Source organism: Arachis hypogaea, chromosome 7 (assembly GCF_003086295.3).
Source record: "Arachis hypogaea cultivar Tifrunner chromosome 7, arahy.Tifrunner.gnm2.J5K5, whole genome shotgun sequence".
NCBI lineage: Eukaryota > Viridiplantae > Streptophyta > Magnoliopsida > Fabales > Fabaceae > Arachis > Arachis hypogaea.
The window spans coordinates 11,279,880-11,291,798 of record NC_092042.1 but is presented as its reverse complement, the minus strand read 5'-3'; the positions used below and the strand labels follow the sequence as shown (position 1 = coordinate 11,291,798).

Sequence of the window (11,919 nt, the reverse complement as noted above, 5' to 3'; positions counted from 1 at the left end):
TTTTAGTTCTTAATGCTAAATTGTCCTAATTTTATCCCAAAACGTTTAAAAGGGAACGAATCTGATCCGCCGTCAAATTTCTCAGTTATACTTAATGGAGATGATGATGTGGAATGTTTTGTTATTTGATAGTTAAGCCTATGATACACACACTAAATTACCAACACTTCAAATATGAAACACTTCTTCTTCCTCCTATCATACGAAATCAAGCCCTAACAATCATTAATCAAAAATCAATAAAAAAAAAAGAAAAAGGCTGCCGCTTTTTGGTTTAGATTGTGAGGTTGAGGTGGAAATGAGGTCAACAATCGCGACATTGAAACCTTAGTACTTTTTGTCACGTGCTTCATCCACCTGATATGGTGTTGAAGTTTTTATTCTGTGTCTGTGTTCCTTTGATGTGTGTTGGTGTCTTGTTAGTGTCTCGTTATTTTTCAGGGTTTTCAAACTCTGTAGTAGATGCATGTTTTTTTTTCTTTCTTGCCCTAATATTGTGTAAAATGGTCTTTGTTTGTGTATGTGGTTTATTGTTGATTTTGCTTTCAATTTTTGTTGATGTTTGTTGTTGCTGTATTTTGGTACATGTTACAGGTTGATTTTTATAATGAGTCATTTTAGTATGAAGATATACTACCGTGAGAGGTTTGAGTTTGATGGAAAACCCCTGCATTATGTGGGTGAAAAGACTACTATTGTTGACTATTGCGATGAACATAAGTGGAGGAGTTTGATTGAGGCTATTAATATAGTAACTAACCAGGGTTACATGAAGCAAGACATATATAGCTGCAATGTGGTATAAGTCTCCTACGAAAGATATAGTGGATGGGTTGAAGATGCTTAGAACTGACAATGATACTTTTGGACATTGTCAGAATTGGGATGAGGAAAAATTTTGTGGAGCTATTTGTGGTGCACAAGGCTTGTACTTTAACTAAATTATGTATCATTGAGGAAATTGAGGTGCAAGATGTAGTGGGTTCTACTGAAGAAACTAAGACAATTGTTGGGCCTGGTGCTAGGACAAGTATTGGGCGTAGTAAAAAAAGTGATCATGCCAAAATGAATACAACTATAACTGGTGTGACAGTGGACATAACTGAAGTGAAGGTTGATGATTTTAAGGGTGGGAGCGATAATGAATTTGTGGATAAGAGTGATGATGATTCTGATGATGGAAATTATGAGTCTGAAAGTGCTGACTCAAGAAGTGATATCTCATGGACTGACAATAAACCTGAAGATAGTGTTGTAGACATTGTATTTGATGACAGTGATGATGACTGGGGTGGTGACGGTGGGTTATATGATGTTGAGATAAATAGTAAGAAGGATTGCAGAGATTTTGATGGTAACATTTAAGTGGAACATATTAATGTGGAGGCCAACGATAGCAGAGCAAAGGAGAAGAAGGTTGCTAGGTTCAGGGATGAGACTGATGGGTATAATAGTGATGAATTCTTGGGCCTTCCTATAAGTGATGAAGAAGGAGATGTGCCCTTAAAGAACTTTTCTCTGCACAAGCAACTAAAAAAAATGAGTGAATATAAGTGGCAAGTTGAAACTTTGTTTGTTTCAAGAGACCAATTCAAAGATTGTGATACTAGTTATGCTATTCATAGGGAAGAGTTTTGAAATTCACCAAATGTGATGGGAGGAGGGTTACGGTGGTTTGCCAAGATGAATGCAGTTGGTATGCATACTGTGAAAAGCTAAAGAAGGAGAATACATAAGAGTTGAAGAGTTGCTATAACGAGCACACCTGCAACAAGAAGACTAAGATTGGAATCATGCATGCTAAGTGGTTAAGTAGAGTGTTTATAAAAAAGATAGCAGAGAATCCAAAGATAAAACTAACCACTTTAATGAGAAAGGCACACAGCAAGTAGAATGTTGATCTCACCAAATCTAAGGCTGCTAGAGTGAAATAATTTGTCCAGAATAAAATTTATGGTACATATGGAGAGCAATACGAAAGACTTTATGACTATTATAATGAGCTATTGAAGAGTATTCCGAGTCTTCAGTTCATCTCCAAGTTTGAAGATCTGATTATGGTTTAGAGACACTACCTCCTTGAATGGATATGAGGCCAACATTTGAGAGGGTTTATGTGTATCTGGATGCTTGCAAAAAAAAGTTTCATGGTATGTAAAAATATCATTGGACTTGATGAATGCTTCATCAAAATCCCATATGGAGGTCAACTATTGACAACAATTAGGTGGGATTCAAATGACCAAAATTTGCCCATTGCTTATGCTATTTTGGAGGCAGAAACCAAGAACTCCTGGACATGATTTCTACATCATTTGTGTGATGACTTGGAGGTTGACAAGATCAGACATTACACTTTCATGAATGATCAACAGAAGATATGCTATTTAATTTACATATTGTATTTTAAATAAACAAATTTACCTCATTTAGTTGTTGACGTAGTGTAATGTATAATAAATATAGGGATTGATACCCACCTTTGATGAGTTGATGCTTGGAGTAGATTATAGGTTTTGTGCAAGACACTTATACAGCAACTTCAGGAAGAGATTTTCAGAGGTCCAATTGAAGCTGATGATGTGGTATGCTGTAAAGACAATCTATGTTCAAAAGTGAGAAAGAAGGATGTACGAAATTGAGAAAATAGATGTTGCATCCTACACACACCTGATGGAGATTTCACCAAAATATTAGAGCAAGTCTAGATTTTTTGTTTTGCCTAAATGTGATGCACTAGTTAATAATATGTGTGTGTGAGTGCTTTAACTTAATTATTATAGAGGCTAGAGAAACCAATTGTGTCTATGTTGGAGGACATTAGGGTCTGATAACAGGGACAGTATAACCACATACACAGAAAATGTTCTACCCAAAATAAAAAAGAAAATAGAGAAAGAATTTGACCAAGGTGATAACTGAATGACCATATATGCTGGGAGAAACAAATATACCCATGAAAATAAGAAAAAAATTTTTGGTAGATTTAACTAACCGTGAGTGTTCATGTAAAAAGTATCAATTGATGGGTATCCCATGTCAACATGTAATGAGTTGTATTAGGAAGTTGTGTTTTGATGTTGATGACTGCTTTAAGAAAGATACATATGTTAGGTGCTATGAACATGTTATTTACCCTGCTAATGGTTCTAACTTATGGAAAAAGAATCTCCATGATGATATGCTGCCTCCAGTGTTTAGAAAATCTTTTGGTAGGCCAAAAAAAGTAGGAACAAGAGTGCTGACGAAGTCAGTAATGGGCCATTGTCAACACTGTCCCGAGGAGGCCAACAACAAAAATGTTCTTATTTTTTTACAGATGGACACAACAAGAGAATTTTTCCTAAGAAGCGTAAGGTGGAAGCAGGTTCACAAAAGGTACTATAATTCTTTACTTAATGAAAATATATGTTTCTTGATATGTTGATCAATCTTCACTTATACTTTCCTATGCTTTCCTGTTTTTTGGTTGTCTATAGTTAAACAGACTACTGAAAAGAGGGTTGGATCAACCCAGACCATGCCATCAACTTCAATTACTGGATCAAACAAAAATGCTAGATCAACCAAGCCAAAGAGCAAGGTTTCAATGGACAAGGGCCTAAAGAGGAAGTCACCAAATGTGGCATCTACCCAACAGACTCAGGCCACTACCAAGAAGACCAAGGCCACCACCACTCAACCTCAAGGCCATAGCTCCAACCTTATTCACCAAAGCCTTTCAAAAAAAGTGCTAAAATTTATGGCAAAAATACCACCACGGGCTTGGAAGAATCTGAAGTGATTTTTTTATGTTTTTTGTCTATGTGTTTTTTTAGACTCTAGGTAAATTGGTTATAAAATTTGGTCTGTAATAGTATTGGCATAAACTGTAGTTTCATTTAGAGTATGATTTTGGTTAATCGCCTAAATTGTGTTTATGGCTAAAACCTACTTTTGTTATGTGTTTATGGATATGACCTACTTAATCTGTTTTATAGTGAAGATCTTTCTGAATTTTCATTTTGTTAATGAAATTGCTACAATCAATGTTTTAGGTGTTTATGAGTTTTGTTAATGATATTGCTATATTGAAAGTTATAATACAGGTGATTATGAGTTTTTTCTGTTCATTTGGTTTAATAGAAAATCTCAATATTTTGATGAAAATTATGCAGAACCATTTCTTAGAAAGGGTAAACTTTATTATTTCCAATCCGAATACATCCATAATGACTGCAAACACTTTTATACAAAGTAACTGTTCTTCAATACATTGATTTTCCTACTTCACCCTAAATTCTCTAACTATAATTCTTCAACTAGTTCACAAATATGGTAGCCTCTTCTGTCCTGTCTTTATTGCCCTTTAGCATCCAACTAGCACTACCCACTGCAACATACAGCAACCATGAATCTTGTTTCAGCAGATGTAAGTTTCTCTTTCAACAAATTTCTTTTCCTCTTCAGTCTTGCTAGTTGTGTGTTTTCTCCTTCAGGCTATGCCAAGAAAAGAAATCACATCCCTCTCCAACCTGATTTTAATCATATGTTCAAGAACTTTAATCTAAGAATATGTTTAGAAATTTTAATTCAAATTTTAATCCACATATTTTGCATCATAGGAAGTAATCTAACTTTGGTTTATTACCTGATATTTCACACAATTCCAAAATTTTCATCCAGGATTCTCAGGAGTTGAAGAAGCTTTTAATACTGATATATTACCGTACAAGAAAGTGGTCTTCTCCTTCGAGCCTGGTTATTGCCACAGGATGATTGAGAAGACTGGATGCCATTAAATCTCGAAGATGACATTTAACTTCTGCTTCAAAACGCGATGGATTTGGGGGCAATGGAAGGGAGGAAGCGTTTAGGGTAGGATTTTGCCATTTTTACATTTAATTTATAATTTTTTTCATCCAAACAATTATCTTCACTGAGTGCCACGTTAAACATTCCACGTCTCACCTCTGTTAAGTGTAATTGAAGAATTTGAAGGTGGGATTAGATTGGTACTTTTTTGGGATAAAATTGGGACAATTTAAACGTTAGGGACCAAAATAGAATTCACCCCAAACGTTGGGACCAAAACAGTATTTTACCCTATAAACTATAACAAGTCAAAAGTCACAACTCACAACCCAAATTCACTGCTCAACTCACAAATCAAAACACAAATTCACAACTCACAAGTTTATACGATATTAAAATAAATTCAAGTAGTAAATAAAACAACTAGCTACTGCAATGAACAACTAATTAACTCAAGTCTGAACAAGTCATTTAATAATCATTATATTCTTTATCTATCAAAAAATCTTTACGAGTTTCACAAACTTCCATATTACCATCTTCATTATCAGAAGTAGGAGGAGGTCCTTGGAGAAGGTCCACTTGATGCTATTTCTGTAAAAAAGAAGGTATAACAATAAAAATACAACAATTGAATTCAATGCAATAGCAAATTTTTAACATTGTAGTTCAAAAAAAAAAATTCAAAACAACAAAAATTTAACAATTGAGTTCAAAGCCACAACAATTTCGTTCAGAAAAAATTCAACAACAACAAAACATCAATCATTCAGACAATATATACAAGCTTGATTGTTGTGGATTATCTAATTAAACAAATATCCATATATACAAGCTTTTTGGCCACTGTTCTCATTTGGTGAGAGTAACCAAAATGTATAACAGTTGCCACTAAGCTAATATGTATTTTTATTTAGCAGTGGATCTATCACATTTAAAGATTAAAGATTTAAGCCTAGCTTTGAAAAAATAATTTAAAAAAATACTCAACAACACCAATAACAAACATATTAAAATCAAAACAATCAAAATAAATAATCAAACACCATCTTCAAACTACTAACAATTTTAATCGCATAAGCCATCCCTATTGATCATAGGGTACCTAATTGGATAATCACATTCATATCAGACTTTATTTTTTATGTTCCTAAGTCATTATATAAAAGAATAAAAGTTCACATCTCTTTTCATGCTTTTCATATAGCAGAGAAAAATTTAATATGTCTAAAATAGGATATACAAGAGTAAAATTCAACTAAATTAATTCAGTTCAATTTGGCAAAGAAGATTCAATAATCATTTTAAATTTTAATAATCCAATACTCAGCAGAATCATCATTCTTATATTCATACATCAAAGAACAAAATAAAGAAAAAAGTAGCATAGCACAGGTATACAACAAATTCATTGAACAATATTGAAGTACTTAATAGAGAAAATAAAGGGAGGAGGAAATTGAAGTCACAATCAAAGGGAGAAAGAGGAGGTCTTACTTGAACTGAAGGCAAAGGGGAGGTCTCACAGAGTCACAGTCTCACCCAGTCACGTTGTCCAACCACCACAGTCCAGTTCGACAACGTCCACAGAAGGCAACCCTCACAGGTCATAACAACAAACCGAACAAAAATTAAGAACAAACTAAAAATCATAACAAAATCGAAATAAACAAAAAAAAGAACAAAATCAGAACAAACCCTAAAATTTAATAAAAGTAGAACCAAATCAAAATAAAATAAGAACATAGGCAAGCACCATAAATTAGGGTTTAGGGTTACGATTCAAAAAGGAGTTAGCAATTTTGTAATTAAAATGAAGTAAAAAGGGGGATAGAATAGAAAGAATGATGAGGGCAACCTACCTAGAGGAGGGAGGAGTGACACAGGTCAGTAATTAAGGGAGCAACGACGGTGCCAGCAGCGGCGGGAGGACGAAAACGGCGGTGACAGAACAACCAACACGTCGCAAGGAGCACCTAATCGAGTCACGCAGTCTTTGGACGCAGTTGGTGGCGGCCCACATTGGCAGAGGGGGCTGCCGGAGGTGGTTTGGGGGGAGAGAGAGAAAGAGAGAGAGAGGAGAAGGTTAGAGAGAGAATAGTTTGAAAATGAGGTGGGAGAGGGTTCGCGGTTTGAATTTAGGGCAAGATTACCATCCGATTTACCGGCGGAAAAATCCGACGGTAATGCTTTGAACGTGCCGAAACACAGCATTGCACTAATAAGAGATTACCGACGGATAAATCCAACAGTAAATCCTATGGTAATCTCGGCGCCAATTTTTCTTGTTTTTCCTCTCTAATTATTACTGGTGAATTTACCGTCGAAAAATCAAATTCGACGATAACCTTTTTATCCGACGAATTTATTGTCAAATCTCCCAATAAACCCGCCGCTAATGTCTGACGCTAAATTTGACGGTAAATCTGACGGTATTCAATATTTTTCTTGTAGTTAATGCCGCTGAATTATTCTGACGCTAACAAAAATGTCCCCAACTTTTGTTATCGACAAAAACACCCTTAAATTATTTAAAAACGTGCCAAAACTGCATATCCATGAAAACAGGTGGTCCGTTAATATTTTGGTCTGATGTGGCAAACAAGAACCACCCTATTTTGTTCTCTCATACTTCCTCTCATTCACCCACCCTTTAACTTAGTCACTCCCAAGCACCTTTGTCCGTCGTGAGAGCCACCGTCGAATCACTACCACCGCAACTCCATCCCCTCGCTTTTCTTCTCTCACCTCCTCACCATCAACAACTACTGTCCTCTTCAAAATCACAAAGTAGAAAAAAAGAGAAAATTAAAATTGCTTAAAAGTAGTAACTAACAAATTGATTCATCTAGAATTATTTTAACAATAGTAGAATGAAAAATAGATCAAATTAAAGAATAGACCATATACAACTTTAAATTTTATATTGTTTAATATCTCAGAGAAGAGAGGGAGATGATAAGCATTGAAATTGATCTTCAGATCAACTTTTCTTCTTTTGAATTGAACTTTCTTTCCAAAACCTAATTGAACTTTATCAATTGAAACATACCCAAATTAAAAAGGAAAAAATCTAATTTAAATTTTAATTTTTATTAAAATCATAATTCATTAACAACAGTAGCATTAATCAGTAATTACCAATGAATTGAATAAAAAAATTATACAACAAGAACAACTAAAAGAATGAATACTTAGGTATAAAGCATAAGCAGAAAGAGTGGTGGACCATTGACAAGAAAGGAGTAGTGTGAGCGAGGACCACTGGTAAGAGAGGAGCAGTGCGAGTGAGGACAACTAACCAAGGAAGGGAAACGCAATCCAAGATCTGCTGCAAAGGAAGAGTAGTGTGAGCATGGACCATTGGCCAAAGAGAGAAAGTAGTAAAAAGGTGGATCCTCAAGTAGGGAATGGTTGTTTCTTTTTAACGCAATCTCCGCTAAAGATTTGGAGTAAATGCAGCAAATGGTGGTGTCTTCGTCAACTTTGCTGTTTTTGGCATTGTTGAGAGAGGTAGAGCGCAATAGAAGAAGTGAGAGAAGAAGAGAGGGAAAGGATAGGGGGGAGATAGAGTTACAACAGTAGTGGTTTGCCGACAACTGCAAGTGTTGCAGATGGTGAATGGGTTAGAGGGTGGCTCCGTGAGAATGAGACCGTGAGAAAAAATGTGAGAGAACATAAGAGGATGAGAAGAAATTGGCATAAAATTTTTAATTTTTTTATAAAAACATAATGGAGTCACGTTAGCTTTTTTGATTTATCCCGTATACTATTATGTTTATCCCATTAGACCAAAATGTTAACAGATCATCGTTGTTTTTACGAATGTGCAGTTTTGACACATTTTTAAATTATTTAAGAATATTTTTGTTAATAAATAATAACAAAAATTAGAGACATTTTTATCCGCACAAAAATATTTTGAGGACATTATTATTGGTAGTTAACCCTTTAATATATATTTATGTTAGTGGCTAATTTTAATATACACGTAATATAATTGATTAAATAATTATATTACATGTACTTCTAAAATTAGTTATTTTTATAGAATATATGGTAAAATATAAAATATCAATTAAATATGTATTACCATATATATATATATATATATATTAATTATAAATTTTAATATTTAATTTTAAAAAAAAATAAGTTATAATAAAAAATTAATTAATATTAGTTAATTAAAAATTAACTCTTTATTCTTATTCATATTTTTTTTTCGTTCATATTTTCGGAATGTAAGAAAAATCGGAACAAGTGAAATCTTTTAATTTCTTGACTACTTTGTCTTTCTACACTGCAGGGCAAAAAATTTTTCCTTTACAATTCGTATACCTTAATTACAGTTTGCTTAACCTTTAATTTAGATGACAAAACACCAAGTAACTCTCAATTTTTACGTGTTATGTTTAACGTTTTAAAAAAAACTTCAGCAAAAACAATTCTAATAGATGAAAATGATGGGAAAAAAGAAAAGGAATGGGGGTTGCTTCTAAAAGATGAAAAAATGAAGAAAGGAAAAAAATCAGTCCATGGCTTCTCCTCTGCATGCCATTACAACACAATTGCTATTGAATGACACTTTTCATATACGAGTGTCATAATGTATGCTTATCTTCAAAATGGAGTAGGTAATCTTTTTCTTTCAATATATATAGTAAAATTTATTTTGATAAATCTAATTAATTGAGAAGCCAAATTAAATAAGTTATTATTTTCAGGATGATAAATGTAATAATCATTTTAAAAAAAACCACTAATCTTAGTAAAATAGAATAAAATTTTAACCGTAGCTTTGTTAGCTTCGTTTTGTTTGGTTTGTAAAATTATACGTAGTATTAATTTAATCTTTAAAATTTTAATTGACTTAATTTAATTTTAAATTTTTTTAAATTTTAATTACGTTGATCTTTATTGTAATTTTTATTACTAAATTAATTAAAAAGTTTAAAAATAAAATTAAAATAATTAAAATTTTAAAAGCTAAATTAAAATTTGAATGAAAATTTTGCTTTGGACCAATAAAATAGATGACAGTTTTTAAATCGTTCGATTATTAACTAATGAAACGGTCAAATTTTCAACGCCAACAATTTTTATCATCCACGTGTGATTGCCTCCGAAAGCATCAACACTCATAGGCATTGTAGGCATAACAAAACCCAGCTCATAGATAATTCCACAAAATACTAGACACTTCTTTTTATGACTATATATACACGACGCCTTCTCTCATTCTCCTCAGAATCACTCGCACAAACTCGCACAAGAAGAAAATCCTTCTGATTCTTAGTTTGGAAACCGAAATCCAGCATGTCTATGATCCCAAGCGTGTTCGGTGGAAGACGTAGCAACATCTTGGACCCATTCTCTTTGGACGTATGGGACCCTTTCCAGGACATTTTCTCGGTCGCTATGTCGGGTCCCAATGCGTCAGCGTCGGCACGTGAAGCCAGCGCCATAGCAAGCACCCGGGTGGACTGGAAGGAGACTCCGGAGGCGCACGTGTTCAATGTGGATCTTCCGGGGCTGAAGAAGGAAGAAGTGAAGGTGGAGGTTGAGGACGGGAGGGTGCTGCAGATAAGTGGTGAGAGGAGCAGGGAGCAAGAGCAGAAGGATGACAGGTGGCACCGCGTGGAGAGAAGTACGGGCAAGTTCATGAGGAGGTTCAGGCTGCCCGAGAATGCTAATATGGATGAGATCAGGGCAGCTATGGAGAATGGCGTGCTGACCATAACTGTCCCTAAGGTTGAAGAGAAGAAGCCTGAAATCAAGTCTATTCAGATCTCTGGCTAAATCTTTGGTTCAATTAATATACAAATGTAAAGACAAAGCGTGTTGCATTTTTCTTTTTGTGTGTTTTGATTTTGAATGTAATGGATACGAAGGGGCCAGGGGGTGGTTTGTAATAAGCCTTCATTAAGAAATGCTTTTGGTAATTTGTTACTCTATTAATATAAATAATTTTCATTACACTTACAGTTAAACCCACAACAAGTCCATTAGATATGATAAATTTTCAGTTTAATTCATTTGACACAAAATAGAAGGGAAAAAATCAGAGAGATGGTGAAATTGAATATCATAAACCATGCAGGGAGCACAAAGGTTTTATTCGAGGGATATTATTGAGTTTAATTTCGTGAATATATATATATAAATTCACACACAGAGCAAGTTAGAGAGCAAAGACTAAGCATTTGAATTCAATAGCAGAGAAGATGGTTATGGTTTGGAGTATCAGTCTTCATCATCAATAGGAATGGACCTGAGGGGCTCGACCTTGGGAACGGTGATAGTGAGGACGCCGTGTTTCATAGAGGCTCTGAGCTGGTCCACGCAGGCGTTCTGAGGTAGCTTGAAGGTGCGCTCGAACCTGCCGCTCCAGCGACCCACGTGGCGCCACGTGTCGGTGGTTCCTTCCCTGGCGTCGCGTGCCCGTTTGCCGTAGATCCTGACCGTCCATCCCTTGACGATCTCCACCCTGACTTCATCCCTGGAGAGGCCAGGCACGTCGGTTCTGAACACGTGGGCGGCAGGTGTCTCCTTCCAGTCCACGTCATCCGGAAAGAACACCGTCGTTAGGTTTAGGACACTTCCGGTGCTCCAAGCCATCGATCGCTTCAAACGCTCTCTTTCTGGTTCTTCGTGTGAGGTACTGCTTGAGAATAACGCTGGATAGTTCGTGATGATAATCGAGTGTGAGTGCGCGCGCAAAATGTAGGACGAATATATATAAGAAGAACAAGGAATTCCTCCACCTCTGTTTCTCCAAAGTTATTCTTCCACTTATGGAATAACTTTTCACTATTTTATTTTTAAATTCATGTAAGTACCCAAAACATAATTAGTGGATGGGGTGAGGCTTCTTTTATTTTATTCTTTTAAAATTTATTTTTCAATATAAAAAGTTTTAAAAATAATTATATATCATTACATTAGTTAAAATAATTCATTTTTAAATTCATTATTAAAAAAATTAAACTATTGTTTTATCAAAAATGTTTTATTTCTTAAACAAAAATTACAATAGAGACATCACAGCAGCTTACAATATCTACATAACAGCTAAAAACATACTGCCTAAATAACATTATACATACTAGTATTTTACAATAG

The 11,919-nt window shown here is 34.7% G+C and overlaps 2 protein-coding genes across 2 annotated transcripts; one reads left to right on the top strand and one right to left on the bottom strand.

Annotated features, from left to right (window-relative positions):
• The first annotated feature begins 9,853 nt into the window (after positions 1 to 9,853).
• On the top strand, positions 9,854 to 10,773 carry LOC112702455 (18.2 kDa class I heat shock protein). The gene has a single exon (XM_025753481.3). The coding sequence runs from the start codon at positions 10,114 to 10,116 to the stop codon at positions 10,594 to 10,596; it is 483 nt and encodes a 160-aa protein (XP_025609266.1). The 5' UTR covers positions 9,854 to 10,113; the 3' UTR covers positions 10,597 to 10,773.
• Positions 10,774 to 11,040: 267 nt separating this feature from the next.
• On the bottom strand, positions 11,041 to 11,415 carry LOC112702456 (18.3 kDa class I heat shock protein). The gene has a single exon (XM_025753482.3). It carries the CDS (start codon positions 11,413 to 11,415, stop codon positions 11,041 to 11,043), a length of 375 nt encoding a protein of 124 aa, XP_025609267.1.
• Positions 11,416 to 11,919: the final 504 nt, after the last annotated feature.